This window comes from Sciurus carolinensis, chromosome 1 (assembly GCF_902686445.1).
Source record: "Sciurus carolinensis chromosome 1, mSciCar1.2, whole genome shotgun sequence".
In the NCBI taxonomy this organism is placed as follows: Eukaryota; Metazoa; Chordata; class Mammalia; order Rodentia; family Sciuridae; genus Sciurus; species Sciurus carolinensis.
In genome coordinates, this window is record NC_062213.1 from 161,160,662 (window position 1) to 161,181,250 (window position 20,589).

General features: G+C 44.2%; 1 protein-coding gene and 1 pseudogene across 1 annotated transcript in view; one reads left to right on the forward strand and one right to left on the reverse strand.

Annotated features, from left to right (window-relative positions):
* Window positions 1–20,313, forward strand: part of LOC124966849 (cytochrome P450 2J2) — a 42,998-nt gene extending 22,685 nt beyond the window's left edge. The window contains exons 8-9 of the mRNA XM_047528609.1: window positions 2,860–2,998; window positions 19,675–20,313. Of these exons, the coding sequence (XP_047384565.1) occupies window positions 2,860–2,998; window positions 19,675–19,853 (318 nt within the window). The 3' untranslated portion in view covers window positions 19,854–20,313. The remainder of the gene's footprint in view (window positions 1–2,859; window positions 2,999–19,674) is intronic.
* Window positions 166–2,379, reverse strand: LOC124966854 (ubiquitin-conjugating enzyme E2 C-like; annotated as a pseudogene).
* Window positions 20,314–20,589: the final 276 nt, after the last annotated feature.

The window sequence follows — 20,589 nt, forward strand, 5'->3', positions numbered from 1 at the left end:
AGGATTTGTTTTGCTTTGACTTAAAAAAAAGAATCTCCATTTAATTTTTCCCGACTGGTCTCTGTTAAATCTCCTGCCTTCACTAACAGAATTCAGATCACACTCCATCCTCCACCCACTCCACCCCTTTTTTTTAAAAACAAAAACCAACCAAAATGGATTTATTTAATATTCATTTCAGGAGCTCAACAGACTTAGTTTAAAAGACAGAAACTAAACAAAAATAATACCACAGTTCAAGCTACAGAGTCCTATAGAGAAATCAAGTAAAGGACAGGCCATCTAAGGAAAAATAAACACAAAGAGAGACTGGACAGCCCTGGTCAGGGCTCTGGGCTGGAAACCTGCTTTAAGTAGGTTTCTTGCACGTACTTCTCAAAAATTGTGGAGTTTTTCCAGAGCTCAGCAGCATGTGTGTTCAAAGGGCTGTTGATGTTGGGTTCTCCTAGCAGGCTCTGGATGGAGAGCAGGATGGTCCTGATGTCATACAGGGCAGATCACTTGTCCTTGAGGATGTCCAGGCAGATGTTACCCTGGGTGTCCACGTTGGGGTGGTAGCAGGGTGTGAGGAACTTCACTGTGGGTGCATGGTAAGGATAGCCTCTGGGGAGCTCTAAGGACAGATTATACCTCATACCTCAGGTCTTCATATACGATGCCAGTTGCTCCATGGATGGTCCCTACCCATTTGAAAGGCAGAAATTCTTTTATCACCAGATATCATAAGGGTCATCTCCTGCTCTAGCCTCCTGCCCACAGGGTCCCAGGCGGCACGCCCGCAGGGCTCAGCTCCTTTACGCGCTGCAGTGATGCGGCTGGTTACAGTTTTGGGAGGCCATCCCAGTAGCACTGGCAGGGAGACCGGAACTTGGAGAAAAGGACTGCACCATGTCTAAGATCTCTGCAGAGGGCTCTCCTGGGTCCCCTGGGAGACCCACTTACAGTTCCTTCCCTGCTACCTGGTCACTTTGGTCAAACTAGTAGGTCTATTCTAGTTTGTCCAAGTCCTCCAAATGTGTTGTGCTTGGGAACAATCTCCAGAGTTGGAATCAGAAGAGAGACCCGATGACTGCTTGGTGACTGTCACTGCAGAGCCAGGAAATGCAGCTGCTCCATGAACTACTTTCTTCCTGATGAAGCTTCTCAGGGAGGAAGGCTGAGGTCTGAGTTCCCCACCAGGTGCTGTTTGCATTTTTCGAGTCATTCATTCAACTCCAGAGAACCAGCCCATCTCAATAGACTTCTTCTACCACTGATTCTTCACATCAACCTTACTAATCATCCTGGCCTCTGAGAAATATAATTGATTACATGAAGTGGAGGCGAGGACATCAGATACTGATGTGATGTCCTGGCTTTGACATCAGATAGACCTAGTTTACATGATTACTCTACCTCCCCAGCCTCTGCCCCACCCACCCACCCCCACCCCTGTGGCTCTGAGCCCATTATTTAACCTCTCGAAGTTACAATTTCTTCATCTGCAAAATGCATTTGAACCCCCCTCACAGGATCCAAGTGAAGTAAAATGGGATTCTACATGCTGAACCTTATAGTCAAAATAGTAGTTATTATTCTTTATTAATTCAGCAAATATCCATTAAGCATCTGAAGTGCTGAGATCTGGAAAACAACCCTAAGCGAAATAGTCACGCAAGTAGCTACTAACCAACCATGCTAACTCCCCCAGGGAAAATACTCACTGGCTATGTAAAGATGCTTCCAGCATCTCCCAGGGGGACTGAGGAGCAGGTGCTGGAGGGATTGGGGAAGGCTTCCTTCTGAAGGACGTAATGCTGGAGCTGAGGATTAAAGGATTGCTGGGAGTTAGTTAATGGCAAAGTGGGGGAAGAGAACATATCCTGGAAAGGTGAGCAGCATTTAAAAAGGCATTGAAATGAGTGGGAACTTGACTTGTTTGAAAACTATTAGAGGAAGGTCACTGTAGTGGGTGCTCAAAAAGAGAAGGAGAAGCTCTGAGAGGTTAGGCAATGTATCTGTGCACTGAGAGTGTTGGGAAGCTATTGAATATCAAGTTTGAGGTCTGAGTGGGTGGGGACTGTCATATACTTAAGCCACATTCAAAGCATCCTCTGCTTTCAGGGTGTGGAGCAAATTGAAAGGGACAAGAGAGGATGTGGGGTGTAGTTAGGAAGTGATCCCAGGAATCTGGATGAGCATGGTAGAAGCCTGGACTAAGGTGGTGGTGGACATTCCATAATGGAGGTGAGGGAATCAGGAGGCATTTAAAGAAGTGTCCAGCGTGACTGATGGGTTGGATGAGGCAGTGAGGGAAAGTCTCACTCTGGTGACAGGATTTCTTGCCATATACCTTGATGGACAGGGATTCTTTTCCCTGGATTCCTGCTTCTGTTACTCAAATAGCTTTTGGGACTGGAAGCAGCCTCCAAGACACTGGAGGGAAGAGAATGAAGAAGCAGAGGTGAAAGACACATTTTCTCCCCTTTGTAGAGCTGCCCTGGTTATCACTCCACTGAGTAGCTGGGTTGAATTAAGCACAGTGTGGACCAACCAGCTGTCACATTATTCTCTCATGGATGCTTACAGGTCCCCTCTCCAGACCTACACTGACTCGTCCCTGCAGAGTAACTCTCTTATGCAGTCAAGAGTAGCTAAAACTCCCTGGTAAAATTCTCAGAAGACAATTCCAATTCATCCTAAGTTGTCCCACACAAAAGGAAGGGTCCTGGAATGTTGAGCTCAGCAGGCAGTGGGTTGGGAGGGTAGGGAAGCTCAGAATGTGCTCAGACCCCAGCATGGGAATCTGAGGACAACCTACCTTTGCCTGGGTGTGTGCTGTGGGTCAAGTCCCGTCTGACTCTTCACTGCCTTCTTTAGGGGACGATGATCCTGACCAATTTGACTGCATTACACAAGGACCCCACCGAGTGGGCCACCCCTGATACATTCAATCCTGAGCATTTTTTGGAGAATGGACAGTTTAAGAAAAGAGAAGCCTTCTTGCCTTTCTCAATGGGTGAGTTCTGATGAGCAGAAGTGGGGGAGGGCAGAATTCCTCCCTCACCCCTTCCCCTCTCTCCTATCTGCAATCCTTTGCTTTAGTTGGGAAGTCCCCAGAGGGTCCTGCCCAGGGCGACTCTTATCTCACTGTTATTTGGAGCTCAGGATTCTCTGGTCCAGGCATTGCCTCAGACTACATCCACTTCCCAAGCCCTCCCTGGCCATCGATGGAGATTTCAGCCTCCCTTTGTTCTGTTTTCCAGAATACTGAGGACAGAGACTCAAACCTTGCCTCTGGCTCACAAAGTTGGATATCTGCCATCTTTATAGAGTTTTTAATTGTCACAAGTTCTTTTTAAGGACTTTCCACTCCCAAAGAAATAGATCTGGTTTATACTGAGATGGGGAGTCAGCAAGGGAGAGGGGCTACTGACTTACTGTCACAGACATTAGGCAGTGACTCTAAATGCTCCCAGCTTGGCTAGGTTGGGCTCTGCTCTGCACTATAAGCTCTTCCTGAAGATGTCCTTTTGCCTTTGCAATTTTAGTTACCTTTTAAAAATGTAGTCGATATGTGTGTATTATATGTATCTTAAAAAGTAGGAAAGGGGATACAATGAAACAATGAATCTCTCTCTCTCCCTCTCTGTTTTCTAGCCAGCCTGTTCCAAAAGAATATTTCAAAATCACAAAATTGTAAACAATCAATAACAAAATGTCTTAGTCCTGATGTTGAGTTAGATGTGTTACATAAATTATTTCAAATAATTTATCAATTCCTTTATTTCATGAATTTTACCAAGAATCAATTGTGTCAGACGTTCAGTCCATTTCATAATGATGAATGAAACAGAAGACAAAACACAGCTACCATCAGACAGCATGTGTCCTGCTGCAACCTTAGAAGGTTCAAATTTATCACCACTTTAGAGTTATGAAACTGAGACCTAAACAAATGTCGAAATGAAGTCATAAAACTTGTGTGGCAGAGCTGAGGCTAAATGTCAACCGGATTTATCAAAAACTAAAACTTGTGTTCCTCCTAATGCTAGCTCTGGAAATAACTAAATGCTATGGAGAAACCTCACTGTGGAATACATGATAATTTTCTTATCATTCACTTGAAATATGCATTGACTTTATGAGGCAGTATCACTTGACTATTGGTAACACTAAGGCTCAGAGAGGAAAGAACTCTCTTTCATGGCCCTGAGATTCCAAACCCTTTGCTTTCCCACTATGCTGCACTGCCCTGGGTGTGTCTGGGTTGATCTGATTAGAACTTCTTTGTCTTTGCTCATCTGGTTCTGCATCACCTTTGCTCACATTAGACAAGTCACTTCTAATGTGAAAAGGTGGTATAAGATGCAGGCGTGTCTGCTAGTCTTCCTGTCTGCAGTAGTTTCAAACTGTATTACAGTACAAAGTTTCAAGTGTATATTCCAATTATTATAACTATCCTTGCTTCTTGCATCTAGGATCCATAAAATGCTGCAATGATAGAAATACGACCCTTTAGCATTACACAAGTGCTTCACCTGCTGTTAACTACACTGTGATGAGAGGGATCATAATAGAAATGGCTTTAAAAGGAAGAAGGATTCTCTTGACCTTGTAATGCCCAGATAGATTCCTTTCCTTCATATTGCAAAAGCCTCTTGCTCACAGTTCCTTGTCTCCTTCTGTTTAAAAACATTCTTCCTTATGTGTTAGCTATAGTATAAAAAGAGCAGCACAGAGTGACTCACTGGTGCTTTGCTACCGAGAATTATATTACACCCTCTTAATTACAGGCTTCATTTGCAAGCAGATTATCTCAAGTAATCCTTACAGCAAACTAGTTATTAATACTTACACAGGAAATGGATTGGTATCTTCTTGTTTAACATAAGTAGACTAAAACTAAGAGAGTTGTTTCTTTCAAGATCATATGCCCCCCCCACACACACACACATTGGTAGACTAGGCCTAAGACTCAAGTTTTTATAATTCCAATTTAGTGCTCTCACCAGTACAACTAGAGTGTAACTTACTTTTTCATTTTAGGATTCACTGAGTTCATACCACATGTGTCAGCTAGTATATTGCTGCAAAACAAACTAAAACTCTGATTTTATAAGCATGTGTTATTGCTCATAGATCTACAGGTAAGGTATATGGCTTTGCTGTTCTTGACTGGGTTCTCTATATGTTTGGTAGGTCAGGTAGCTGCAGACTGATTTCAGTTGGGACAACGGTGTTCTTTTCCTCACATTTTCCCATTCTCTAGCAAGCTGGTCTGACTTTTTCACATGGTGGTGATTAGTCCTGAGAGAGAAAATAGAAGCACATTGTGGCCCATTAAGGTCCAGGCTGGAAACCATCAAGCCTGGACTCCCTCTGCATTCTGATGGTTAATGCAAGTCACAAGGTCAGCCCCATTTCAAGAGAAGGGGAAATTGCCAGAACTCTGGATTAACTATGAAGTCATGCTGCAAATAATGTAGAACTGAGACAAGGGGGAAATTGGAGGTGCTTTGTTCTCAGCATCTCTCTTTTTGACAAAAGAATAAAATTCAGAGAGGGCAGGCAATTTGCCTGGGGATTCCCACAGAAGATGTGGCAGAATGAGGATCAGTGCTCACCTTAGGGTGGCTGGGGAACCAAGAGAGGAAAGGACTTAGGATCCCAGTATCCCCTTCAAGGGCAGACCTCCAATGACCTCCCAGTAGATCCACCTCCTAAAGTTTCCACCACCTCCCAGTGACACCATAGGCTGACAAACAAGCCTTAGCCCATGGGCTTCAGGGGACGTTTAAGATTCAATGTTGGGGTCTTTAGCCCCCTTGCTCTTCTCAACCAGCGACAAGAGAAGGGGACACTTCCCAACAAGGCCAGACCGGGAAAGATAGGGCCAACTGACTGCCCACACCCAGCCCTCCAGGCGGAGGACAATCAGATGCGGCAGGGAGACCAGTCACAGCAGGAACTCGTGTATTGAGGAAGTCACACAACTTTTATGTAGGGTGAAGGCTAGGTGGGAACCAATCAGCTTAAAGGTCAGCAAGGCAGGGGCAGGGGGCAGGGTGTTCACGCAGGCGAGAGTCCCATAGGACTATATGGCAAGCACAAGCTGATCACTTTCACAGAACTGTTGTTAACCAATCCCTGACAGTGGTCCTATTTATTGTCATTAACTTTTGAAACCACCTTTGAGGCCTTGATCTTGTTCACCAGCCAGTAAGTAAGGAGTCAGCCTGAGTTAGTTAACATGTCATTAGTCCCAACATTTCCCCCTTTTTTGTTTTATATTAAGGGTGTGTCTGTCTTAGGTTGCCCCTGGGAGGGTCTTACCCATCATGGAACATCACCCTAGCAGTTTGGGGGTCCGCCTTACTCGAAGGTGTGCCTGTCTTAGGTTGTCCCCCTCAGAGGATCTTACCCGTCATTGACTACCACCTTAGCACTTCAGATGGGCCCTTCAGGAGGAGCAGGGCTTAAGGGAGAGACACTTAGATCCAGTGTCCTGATACGAGTGATCCATGATCCTATAGGGCTCCCAAGCATCATTATGAAGGGCAGTATAATGCTGTTGGACCACCATGAGCTGCACAGACTTAGCCTGGCTTTTCAGGAAATGGATAAGCTTATTGATTATGCAAGGCCCAAAGGTGAACACAAGGATAATGGTGATTAGCGGTCCCATAAGCGGGAGGAGGTAGGGGAGCCACCCATGTAACCCAGTCCAGAGGAAATTAGAGTGGAGCTCGCTCCTACGACATTCCAGATCTTCTTGTAGGTTTTTGATTTTATCTTGTACAATGCCAGGGCAGCTGGCATAGAAAGAGCACTCTTCACCAAGGAATAAGCAAAGCCCTCCTTCCTTCGCTGTTAGCAGACCCAAACCATGACGATTTTGCAGGACCACAGCGGCCAAGGAATCAAGTTGAGCCTGTAGATCTAAGATGGTACTGGTAACATATTGCATATTGTCAATTATCTGTTGAAAAAGCTTATTATAGAGAGTGAGAGACGTGCTTATGCCTGAAATTCCAGTCCCTACTCCTGTGGCCACTCCTATCCCTAGTAGGAGGGATATAGCTTTTATTGCCCTTTTTGCTCATGGGTTGGAGTACTCCACAGATGGTATGGGTAGGGACTGATTATCTGGGAGGATTGTGACCTCTGGGAATAAGAGGGCAAGAGCACATATTCCCGTCCAGTTACCAGGGAGCACATTGGATGCTGGTCCTCCACAATAAAAGACTGTACCATTTGGCGCACATAGGGGTGTATTTGCAGTGGGAATAGCGACGTTTTTCCTGCATATATTAGGGTTCAAAGACCCATGTCCTCAGTTTGATTAGAGGTTGAGCTAGGAAGAAAACAGGTCACATTGGGAAACAATGAGGCAGAAAGTCCAAAAGAAGGAATATTATACCTCAAGAGGGTATGCTTTTGGGTGAATTATATTGCTCTGGTTGATGGTATTTGAGGTTCCTGGCAGGCACCCAGATAGGGTTCGGTTCTCCAATTGGGAACACACATCCAAAACCTCTGCCAGCACTTATGAGTGGGTCAGGGCCATGCCAGCATCCAGTTAATGGATCTTTCCATTGGACTTCAATCTTAGGGTAAGGCACTTGATTAGCCCAGTGTCATTGGAAGGCAGTTAAGGGTTGATTTTTTGAAAAATTTAAAATATTTAATGTAAGCGTTGCTATTCTTAATTGATCATAGGGGTTATTTCCCCTTTTTTGTTTTATTAGTTGATCTTTTAAAGTTTTATTATGTCTTTCAATTATGGCTTGCCCTTTCGGGATTATATGGGATCCCTGCGGTGTGTTTAATATGCCAATTGTTGAAGAATTCTTGTAATGATTTGCTTGTAAAACAGGGCCCATTATCTGTTTTGATCCGTTGAGGCAAGCCTAAAATGGCAAAACATTGTAAGAAATGGCTTTCAGTGTGCTTGGCCTTTTCACCAGAGTGAGCAGTGGCCCAGCAGGCATGGGAGTAAGTATCAATAGACATAAGTATATATTTTAATTTTCCAAATGGTGCATAATGAGTCATATCAGTCTGCCAGATAATGTTAGGTTGTAAACCTCTGGGGTTTACCCCAGGGGATTGGAGAGGTGGAATCTGTAAGAAAGGTAGGCAAGATTTGCAGGATCTTACACTCTTTTTTAAATCCTTTATGGGGACCAAAGGAAACTTATGATGTAACCTTCTCCAATTTAAATGGGTCAGGTCATGAAGGCCTTGGGCTAGTTGTAAGTCCTGTTGAGGTTGGGCTGTAGCTATTGAGGTCCCTGATGTGGCTAACTGGTTGGTCACAGCAGTGCCTTGTGCAAGGGAGCTGGGTAGATTTTGATGTCCTCTTAGATGCTGTAAGAATATGGGTTCAGCATGCTCCTTTAACAAGGACCGTACCTGGATCATCAAGGGGTAATAGGATTTTTATCTAACTTGATATATGAAGAGACCGATGTAGGTAGCAGGTTTACCACATGTAGGTTGTCTGAGAAAAGATTTGTGGGTTCTTGTACTTGAGTTAGGGCCATAGCAATTGCATATAACTCCTTAAATTGTGCTGACCCAATAACTGGTTCAAAATGGGTAATCACTTCCTCTTTCACTAATCTGGGAGGGGGGAGTAAATTACAATAGCAGATCCCTTTTTTCCTCCATCTGTGAATACATTTACAGCTTTAGTATAGGGGGTGCCCATTTCAGTTTTGAAAATGAGGACACCCATTTGGTTGACCCATAATGGCAGTCCATCTTCCCTAAGAAGCCCTCCAATGCACAGGATACTCTATTGTTATTCCTTTGAACCCATTCAAAATCTGACAGGTGATAGGGAACTGTCAAAACATCAGGCTACTTTCCATAGTGCCTAAGGGCAGCATCCCTGCCTTTAATTATAAGGTCAGACAATTGGTCAAGGTGAGCATAGACCCTAGGAGCGCCCCCATGACCGTGTGTATCCATTGAAGGGGCTCTCCCCGCTGAGTTAGGGCTGCAGTGGACAGCTAAGAACCGGGGAGAATCCAGAGGCTAAGGGGGTCTTCAGGCCGGTATTGAGCCAACCGGGTAGAGTTAAGGGCTACTTGTATTTTTTGGAGTATATATTGATGGTCTTGAGTTAGGGTAACAATGTCTGTAGGATCTTCGTCCCGTAGCAGGTCAAAGAGAGGGAGGATATCCTCCATAGAGATAGGAAGCCATGGTCTCAACCAATTAAGCTCCCTAATAACTTCTGTAAATCAACCAAGGAATAGGAGGATTGGAGGAGTAATTGAGGCTTAAGGGGACAAACAGAATCCAATTTGAGCTCAGTTCCCAGTATCTTGAAGGGAGGGACAGTTTGGACCTTATCATTAGATATATGTAGTCCTCCTTTCTCCAAAAGGCCTTGGAGTTCCTTGTATGCGGAGCTTAGTTGTAGGGCATTAGTGGCTCCTATAATAATATCACCTATATAAATATACAAGGTAATTTGTGGCCTTTTTTGTAGGGGTTGAAGGAGCTCAGAAACAAAATGTTGACAAAAGGCAGGCTATTAGCCATGCCTTGGGGTAGAACCACCCATTCATAAAATTCATCTGGCCCTTGGTAATTGGTAGAGGGCACTGAGAAAGCAAACTTCTCACAATCATCTGGGTGGAGTGGTATTGAGAAGAAACAATCTTTGATAACAATAACAAGAAGCAAGAGATCTCTTGGGAGAGAGGGGATCCAGGGAAGACCCCTTAAAGGGGTTCCTACTGGAACCATACGACTATTAATTTTCCTGAGATCCAGAAGCATCCTCCATTTTCCTGATGTTTTTTGGATGACTAAAACTGGACTATTCCAGGGGCTTAGAGATGGTCTGATATGACCTGAGGTCAGTTGTTCTTGTACAATATCTCTTAAATGTTGGAGCTTATTTTGGAGTAATGGCCACTGTTCCACCCATACTGGCGGACCTGGGAGCCATTGGATGACTGGCATCATTGGAACAGTAGCCTTTAGGATTGGGGGTATGGCCTTACCCAGGGGGCTGGGACCTTTTGCCTAGATGCCTCAAAAAGAGGGTCCCCTCTATAATTATTAAAAGGGTCAGGCAGATTGAACTGTTGTTCATATTCCTCCTGCTCAAGGAGGTCGGTCATCATACACTGCCTTGTGATCAGTCGTTATATAGACCTCGGCTTCCCCAAAAATATCTTGTCCTAATAGATTTGCAGTAAGACCTGAGGCTATGAGGGGGCACATGTCTCCCTGGGCACCGTCCACATCCCGCCATTTGAGCCAATCTTTGGTCTCTTCTGATTTAGTATAACCTCCTATCCCAAGCAACTGGGGACCAGGAACCAACCTCCATTGAGGTGGAATTTCCTCCTTTCTTAACACAGTCCTATCTGCTCCAGTGTCAATGAGACAATGGAACTTCTTTCCTGCTATAAAAATGTCCATTTTTGGCCTGACCCCAGGGACAATGGGAACAGTCCTATGTGCCTCAGAGAGGCTATCAGGGGAGAAACCTCCTTTGTGTGACAGGGCTGGAGGGTGCCCCTTGATTAGTTTAAAGATTTCCCCTCAATGTCAAATTTAGATTTGCAATCCCTCTGCCAATGGAATCCCTTTCTGCATCTTGGGCAAGGCGTCTTGGGGGTGGCCGGCCTTTGAGCTGAACCTGTAGAGTGTCCAGGCAGAGCCTCAGAATGCACCCGACTAGTGGGGCAATCCCTCTTGAAGTGGTCTGGTTGCCCACATTCATACTCCTTTGCCCTTAGTTGCAATCGGAGACAAGGCTTCCGTGAGAGCCTCAGTAAGTGAGGCAGTTTGGGCCTGTAGGGCTGCGGCCAAGGATTGAGATTGATGTGCTTGCATGCCAATATGTTTGGTAGCCACAATCCACCTTCCCAAGGAGCGATCTTTCATCCCTGCACAGGCCAATTTGTGATCGGTAGTCATTCTTTCCCAAACTAACATTTTAACAAATTGATCTCTTAGGGGCCCCGGAGGAAATTTTCTCTGAAGGCTTCTTTCTACCCTTTCAATGAAAGTTGCTAGGTCCTCAGTTGCCTTCTGGGTAATCCCTGCTATGGGGGGTTCTGAGGGGCCTTCCTCTAGCTTTTTCCATGCCACTAACCCTAGGGCTCTTACTTGTTCTTGATATGGGGCCAGGATGGCAGCCTGTAAGAGGCCAGTACAGAACTGGTCACTGGACCCGAGAGCATCCCGTAAGTAACCGGGATGGGAGGGTTAGTGGCCTGGTTCCGTTCAGCCTGAGCATGACATTCTTCATTAAAAAAGGCACACCACTTTAGATATAAAGGACCAGGAAGGACAGCTTTAGTTAGGTTCTTCCAATCCTGAGTGGTGCACTGCTGGTGGGTGAGGCCCTGGAGGATGGTTTCAGCCCAAGGGGAATTGGGCCCATCTTCTGAAACAGCTTTCTTTAGTTCCTTTAAATCGTGTGCCTCCCATGGGTACCATACAGCAGGCCGGTTACCCCCTGTGTTAGCATGTATCGGGAAGGTCATACGGGGATGGGGGGTTAGACTCAGTGAGTTCTCTCCCAGTATCATAAAATGGCCACCGGGAAGATTTCCCACCATCCGGACAAGATGGTGGCAATGAGCCTCCCCGGGGTGGAAGTGGGCCCTTGCTATATGTAGAGGCTGGCTGCTCTCATGGTTCCTTTGGATGGGGGCAGTAGTAACCGTTCCCCAGGTGAGGATGGGCAATAAGGAGGAGGGCAAGGGCTTTCATTGGAGTCTACTGTGACCCCAGAATCAGATGCGGCCATGGGCATGTTAGAAGCACCAAAAGTGATATTAAAGGGGTTGAAGGACTCTCCTTTAAGATCCTCAACCTTGGGAGGAGTGAACGGAGATGGATTGGGCTCCTCATTAAAGGTCTCCCAATGTTGTTTACTATGTGGCAAGTTTCTGGAAGGAGATGCAACGGGAGGAGCCGGCAGTTCTTTAGGCGGCGGCTCTTTGGGGGAAACTTGGAGTCCCCTTTGGGAGGTCCTGGAGAGAAGCAGGCCTTAAGGGCAGATAATGTAGGGTAGACTCCCAATGGGGGACCCTCCCCTAAATTGATTTCCCTCTTCCTAACAAGTTGTTCTACACGATCCCATGTGGACCAGTCAAAAAGATTAGCAGCAGGAAGCCAAGGGGCCACCCGAGTAGAGGTGTCCCAGGCTTTTTCTGCCTGTGTATCAGACCACTCAAGGGCCCTACTTTTTAGCATAAGCTTAAGAGCCTTGAGTGCAGGGTCATCATATGTGGTGTGCGTTTGCCCCATCCTTTCAGGGATGCCTTACCTCAGAGCTCGCTTAGCCGGATCTGCCGGTACTTTCAGTTTTGTAGCCACTCCTTCGCTTTGGCCGTGACTTCTTTGAATCAACCTCGTTGGGCGCCAAATGTTGGGGTCTTTAGACCCCTTACTCTTCTCGACCAGCAACAAGGGAAGGGAGCACTCCCCAACAAGACCAGACCGGGAAAGATAGGGCCGACTGACTACCCGCACCCAGCCCTCTGGGCGGAGGACAATCAGACACGTCAGGGAGACCAGTCACAGCAGGAACTTGTTTATTGAGGAAGTCACACAGCTTTTATGTAGCGGGAACCAATCAGCTTAAAGGTCAGCAAGGCATGGAGGAAGGTGGTTCACGCAGGCGAGTGTCCCATAGGACTATATGGCAAGCAGGAACTGATCACGTTTGCAGAAGTGTTGTTAACCAATCCCTGACAGTGGTCCGATTTATCGTCATTAACTTTTGAAACTGCCTTTGAGGCCTTGATCTTACTCACCCACCAGGAAGTAAGGAGTCAGCCTGAGTTAGTTAACGTGTCATTAGTCCCAACAATCCAAACCTAACATTCTGTCCCTGGCCTCCAAAAGTTCATGTCCATCTCCAAGAGTCCCTCAAATATTAACTATTCTAGTATTGCTAGATAACTAGATAGTCGAAGTCCAACATCTTTTCAGAGACTCATAAACTCTTAGCTGTGAGTCACTAAAATAAGTTTAAAAAATTTCATACTTCCTAGATTCCTAGCTTTCTAGCATAGGTAAGCATTCCCATTGCTTTTAAGTTTCTCTTGAGTGACAAGGGCTTCCACTATGTCTGACATATGGAGAAGGGCAATGTGGAGCTCCTGAAAGATACTGGTGCTCCACTCACACTCCCAAATTTGTTTCTTAAAGTGCTGGTGAAGGCCACATCTTCTGGACCTCCCTGCCCAGTGTGGAGGAGAAGGTCTTACATGGCAACTTCACTTCAGCATTCAAGTCTCTCTCAGTCTCTGAATCCCTTCATCAACATTAAACCAAGTAATTTTAGGCATCTCCAACTCATTCACAATGAGCCATCTTTTGATCCAAATTTCAACCAACCAAACAAATACAGTTAGCTCCCCTTTTAACTCTGTGGCAATATCAAGTGTAGAAGCTCTGCTTAATGGATCCATATCAATAAATTCAACCTGAACAAACTTTATATTCCTTCCATTATTATCCCATGCCATTAAAATCCATTTCCATACATGTGCCCCAGACCTCTGCTTGTATGAATTAGAAAATTTGAGAAGTTCTTTTGCACTGTCGTCTACCTCCTCAGAAGTCACACAGTGCCCCTTGCCTCTAGGGCTCTGTTGAGACTGGAGTCTGATTACCAGTTTAGAGGCAAAAATGGGTTCTTGGAGTGGGTCCTAAAGAGCACGAGCATTGTCCACTTGGTAGCTGTGGCAGGGAAGGTCATTGCCATTTCCTTGGATAATGCAGGATTGGTCTTTTAGGCAGAGGTGGAGAGGACAATAGAAATGGGAAGAGTTGGGGTGCTGCCGCCACTGAGGGTGGGGAGGCCACTTCCTCTGGCAAAAGAAACTCATCATAACTGAGGAGTTCAATGTCCCCAGCCTTACCAGGGTCTGCCCACAGGTCCCCATTCCAATTTTTAGGATCCCATTATTTTCTATGCAGTGTTCATTTTAACTGCAGACACCCTTCCAGGTCAAGAGTTAAACATGTACTATAATCCAACCAATCCCACGATGAAGGGATGGGTTTTGGCAACTTCAGCCCTGTGGTCACAGGAGAGAAGATTCTCCTTCAGGGCACACATGGAAGAGTTCAGGTTACTTATGTATATATGGTATTAGGAAAATGAATCCCTGGACCCACTGTTTTCCTTTAACATTTTGTTCAGTGATGCTGAGAACAACCAGCCAACTTCGTTATATTCCTTGTTTTCCAAAAATGTTAAAAAGTGTGTATAGAATCACTGCATTCCCTGCCCCTCACAAGTGGTGAATTAGGAGCTTTGAATGTGTTTTGTTTTTATCTCATTAAACAATTTAGACCATAGACGATCAGCACTCTCTTCAAGAGAGTCTTTAGAAACTTTAGGTTTAGTTAAATCAGAAAGCCACCCCCAGATACCATAAAACAATTAAGGAAATTCATCATTACAATGCTGCCTCTCTAGAGTTACTTCTGATACTCAAATCTGTATTAGTCCGGGTTTCCCAGAAAGATAGAATCAATAGAATGTAATTAGAAAAGAAGACTTATTAGATTGACTTATATGATCAGAGGATAGTCCCACAGTGGCCATCTGCCAGTTGGAGAACTATGGAAACCAGTAACTAATCAGCCCAAGAAGCTGAAAACCTCACAATGGAAGGGATGGGTGACCCAGTCAGAGGCTGAAGGTCTGGAAGCCTTCTGGACAGTCTGTGGTTCAAGTCCATTTTCTCAGGCTATGGAAGCTGGTTTCTGGTGTCTGCAGGTGATGGTAGCAGCAAAAACCCCACCTGCTTGAGAAGAATTGAGTCTGCTTGTGCAGGCAAGCTTTCCCCATCTTCCACTGCCTGTTCCCTCTGGGCCCCCAGCTCTTGTATGGTGCCACCTACATTCAAGGCAGGTGTGCTCCCTCAGTTTACTGATCCATGTGCCAGCTGTCTCTGGAAACACTTTCACAGATACACCCAGAGTGTGGTTCACCAGCTTTCTAGGTGTCTCTCAGTCTGGTCAAGTTGACCACTGAAATTACCCATTATGTAGCCTACGCTGTGACATCAAATAGTCCTTGCTTTCATCTTTTTATACAGAAATTCATACCTGCTGTCCACCTGGGACCCTTGCCCTGCCATGTGACATAGGAGAGAGACTGTTTTACACATTTTGCAAGTGGAATAGGTTTAACTTTGTGAGAATGGATCCATTAGTCACAGACACTCAGTGGTCACTGATGGAACTTGTCCTTTAACCCTTGTTTTTGACTTGACTTGTCCCATTTTGTCATGATACATGGATTCTTCTAGGAGATTCTTGGCAATTTATAATATAACTGATTTGGTACCAAATCATAACTATTTCTGATAGATAATAAGATAAAGATAAGGGGCAGAGAGATGAATTAGACACAGCTGGTGGGAAACAGGCACAAAATAATATAATAATGACATAATTGGGGGCCATTTACATTTACTAAGCACTTCTGCACATGTGATCTAATTTTATTTCCTCAGTAACCTGCTATAAGTGAGGATGAAATGCAGGGACACATACCTTGACAAATTTCCAAGAAATTTAATTACAAACGAAAAAGCCACGTAGTAAAATCGGCTTATAGGATTAATAACAGTGAATAATTCCTGTTATATCTCCCAGCGGAATTGCCACTAAGATAGAGAGAAAATATCAAATGTTAACAGAGGTATTGCCTGGTTTATGGTATTTCAAACACCCTTTATTATCTTATTTGTGTTTTTCTTTTTTTCTGTTTTTCCCCCATTTTAGGGAATATGTATTACTTAGGAAGAAAGTGAGCTATTAAAAATGCACGTAAGAAAGGAGGTGGGAGCCAGGCATGGTGGCACACACCTGTAATCCCATCAGCTCCAGAGGCTGAGGCAGGAGGATCTCTAGTTCAAAGCCAGCCTCAGCAAGTTAGCAAGGCCCCAAACAACTCGGCGAGACCCTGTCTTTAAATAAAATGTGAAATGGGGCTGGGGATGTGGCTCAGTGGTTATGCACCCTGAGTTCAATCTTTGGCACTGAGAAAGAAAGAAAGAGAGAGAGAGAGAGAGAGAGAGAGAGAGAGAGAGAGAGAGAGAGAGAGAGAGAGAGAGAGAGAGAGAGAGAGAGAGAGAAGAAAGAAAGAAAGAAAGAAAGAAAGAAAGAAAGAAAGAAAGAAAGAAAGAAAGAAAGAAAGAGAAAGAAAGAAAGATGGTGGTAATGATTGGTGTAGGGTATTGCAGCCTAGGGGTGTAGAGAATGTTCACTCAGGGAAGTGAGCAGGAGAAATCAGAGCAGGTTGGAATTGGAATTGGAGGCTGCCTAGATGAGCTCAGATATTCAGTAGATAAATAGATACAGAAATGAATATGGACATAAATATGGGTGTGTATACACACAATTCAGTAAATACTCATGTTATATACACACATATATTCCCCTGAGCTGTCCACTGAGATGACTTAGAACAACATCCAGAGAGCAACAAGCATGCCTAATGCCCAGACCTTGATTCTTGACTTCTGCGTATCATTTATCCAATAAAAGCAACCAGGACTCCTGGGAAAATGGCTGATTCCAGGGTTGGGGAAAGGTAAATATTAAGTCAGTCTGGAACACGATGTTATCCTAAAAATTCAGGAAATGCCAACTTGCATGGGCATCAGATGACCAAATCAGGAATATTCTGAGCATCAAAACAAGTTACCAATTAGTAACAGATTATAATCTTTTGAATAAAAAGAGGAATCCATGAATACATACTGATATAAATAAATGAGTGGATAAGTGGGGAGGAGAGCAAGCATTTGATTGCTAGTAAGTGTGGAAGGAATGAGAGAATTTTAAAAGCATTATTTGGTATCCATCTGTAATAAATAATTTGGCCAAGAAATGACAATGGAAATTAGTGAATGAAAGGTTAATGAGGACTGGTATATTCATGTGGTCTCAAAATATTTTTAGCTACAAAGAAAAATAATTTTACTGGGGGAAACTTATTAGATACCACCTTAATCAAGCTATCACAAATAATGAGAGAAATCAAAATTGTGTACCACCTGATAGGATGAAATGAGAACACAGCATCATTTCAGTGATATTCCTACCAAAGATGCAGAACTTCACAACCTGAATCTGTTCATGAGAAAGCATGACAGACATTTACAAAATGGGTCTATAATCTTTAAAATGCCAAAGCCAATACAGTTATGTAAAGACTGAGGAAATATTCCAGACTTAAGGACCCTAAAGACAAAGGCGGGGGGCAGCAAAATACAATACCTGATGTTGAACTGGACTGTTTTATAATAAAGGACATTTTGGAACAACTGGAAAAAACTGAATGGGATCTGAGGTTAAGATGCTGGTCATGTTATCAGTGTTAATTTCCTGACATTGACTGTTATTTTGGAGGACGTCCTTGCTTGTAGGAATCACACACTAAATTTTTTCATGTGTGATATAGTGATTTACTTTCAAGAAACTCAGGAGAAATAAGTATTTCTTTTTTGTAAATTTATGTTTAAAAATATTTCAGAATAAAAAGCATATTATGGAAAGTGTCACAGTGAAGAATTATACAGAAAGGTACTCTAGTAACAATACCACTACAAAGATTTACTTAAAGGTTGACTTTTAAATTGCATTCTTTTGTTTTGAGAATTAAACAGATCCATTTAATGAAGAGCTATTGTACACTCATAGTGTTTATTATTATCCAGGAAACGTGTTAAAACACTGATTGCTATACAATTTGTCAACTTATTGGGCCTATTTGGATTCAGTGTGTAGCCCAATCAATATGTAAAATAAAGTTTTTATCTTAAATGCACATTCATATCTTCACTATTGCCTAGAGAGGTTACTTGTCCCCATCACGTGGCTACAGAGTGGGAGGAGTTGAACTGGATCTCTGTCCTTCTGCCTCCAGTTCTCCACACATAACAGGGAGTGGCACCTGGACAGGGCTGTGCCAAGTCAGTCACAGAAGGAGGTTCCAGCCCTGGGCTCCACAATGGAAGCAAAGGCCTTCATCCAGGCCCACTCTAGGGAGCAGAACCAGGCAGTGCCAATATAGAGGGTCATCCACCTCAGCGAGACATCGGGCACAAGAGAAAGGTGATTTAAATGCTCTGATGTTTACTTAATTATATTTTGGACTTTAAGAATTGAAAACAAATACACAGTTCTGTTGTCTGAATTTGCCACTGATGGTTTTGAAAGCCTTTTAGGCTGAACACCTACTTTCTAGACCAGCCCTGTCCTTCCACTTCTATTGCTTTGTTGTAACCAAAGGAAAGCCTGAATAAACCCTCCAGCTTCACCTATATTCAGTTGACTTTTAAAAATGCTCATTTTGGAGGTCATCCCCTGAGCCATGTATTTTTAGTCTCCCACCAGTTTTGTTGCAGACAGCACCTCTGACAGGTGGTCATGATGATTGTGGTTGCCTGGGTTGCTCTTCAAGGACTTTACAGCCACATTTGTGGAAAGTATTAACTCTTCCCTTGGACCTGAAGATATCTGATGGGTGACAAAACTCAGGATAAAAAGCTTGGCATTTCTACCTTCACATTGCATCTGCCTCCTTTGCTACCTTAACCATTCAGCCAGATTTAACACTGAGTCATATGTCTACTAGGGAGTGCTTTTCTGCAAAGTTGATTAGTCCTAACTTTACCTAATCTGTCTCCTCCCCTTTCAAGGCTGAAGACACCAAGATAAGAGTAAGATATTCTTGAGATTTACAGACATCAGGATCGCCTGATTACCAATCACCAGCTTTTACAGACCACCAGAGTGGCACCTGGAAGTCCTCAGTCATCAGTCCTTCCCTCTCCTTGGCCTTCTTTCTATCCCCATCCCCTGGGGATTAAAGTTGCTTGAAACCTAGGCTGGGTTGAGATGTTCTCGTTGCCATTGCCTCCATTTTCTTTGGCTTACTGGCTTTCCAAATCATTTCCTTGCCCCAACAACTCACCCTTGAGTCGTTGACCTTTTTGAGTGGCGACTCAATGAACCAGAGTACAGTTACACTATACCCTGCGTTACCCTGGGGCATAGCTTTACCATTTATCTTATTTCACAGAAACTCAGGAGACAGCGTGGCAAGGAGAATAGCTTTTTTCAAAGTCAGGTTTAAGGAAGATGGAGGAGACTTTTTGTTTGTTTGTTTGGTCTCAATTCTCCAGCTTCAGGGCGCTCAGGGGTGAAGAAAGCTTTCATTTGAGAGACCTTTGTAAGAGAAGTGGGAGACAAGAGAGGAAAAATACAAATGCAGATTTAGTGAGCCAGAGAACCTGTCAGTCTCAGCTCCTTGGAAATCTTTCCTCACCAGTTTTTATTCTCATTATGAGGAAATTCAGAAGGTAAAAGAATTTAGAGCTTTAATTTCAAAAGGGATTCTGTCTCAAATCCTGCAGAAAAACGTTATTGGGATGTTGCCCTTCATTTCAGGGGAAGTCAGTTTCACTTTACCTTCACCCCAGAACTGCCTGACCCCCAAAGGCAAATGTGGTCCTGGACTTGGCATTCTGTGCTTCAGTGAATTCAAGTTGTGGTCAGACTTAATTAAGGTGCTGGACATAAAGCCCAGGTCTGGTCAGGAGGGAGAGGGTAGCAGCCCCTGTTGGGAAGCAGGCCAGCTGAGAAGATAACTCCTCCTCTTCTGTGTTTGTCTTTCAGGAAAACGCGCATGCCTTGGAGAACAGTTGGCCAAGTCTGAGCTGTTTATTTTTTTCACTTCCCTTGCACAAAAATTTACCTTCAAGCCCCCAGACAATGAGAAATTGAGCCTGAAGTTCAGAATGGGCCTCACCGTCTCCCCAGTCAGCCACCGCATCTGTGCTATCCCTAGGGAATGATGCTATTGGAGAAGGGAGGGGAAAGAGCAAGAAAAAAAATGGCTTGTGCTCTGGAGCTGCTGATGCCTGCTCAGATGTGAGGAACCAGAATAAGGTGATGCTGAGGAAAGAAGAGAGAAATTGGACAAAGAGGAAGCTGGATCCCAGTTCTGCCATCTTCCCTGAAATAGCCCCGGAAAAATCGTTTGTGTGTTCATAGATTTATCTTTTCATCTAGGAGGTGAAAAACTGATTTCCCTCCAAAAAAAAAAAAAAAAAAAGTTCTTCTAAGAATGAAAGGATAATGGATTTTAAATGATTTGTAAATCATAAAGCACATCCTAAGAATAATGACTGCAGTGTGCCTCCTTCCCGCCTCCTTCCATGACCACGCATCCATTCTAGCCTGTTGACATAACTCAGGTTGAAGTGGTGCAGGACAGGCAATGAGATAAGAAGTGGAACCCTGGGGCAGCTGTGGAGATGGACTATAAAGTCTCTTTCATTTGTACGGTTGTGTGGGCTTTATCTTGTTTTGGCTTTAGAATGGTCCTCTGCCCAGTGAGCAAAAGGGATGAATCCCTATTCATAGGCAGGGAAACCGAGTGCTGTTGAAGCAGTTCCTGTGATTTGCACAAGGAAGCACCACCTTGGCATTGGACTGAGGCTGAGTAGGGTGTGACCACAATTAACCCAATCTGGAAATTAGGTTTGGGGAACAAAGGTGGAAACATTTTTTCTTATAGCACCTCTGTTT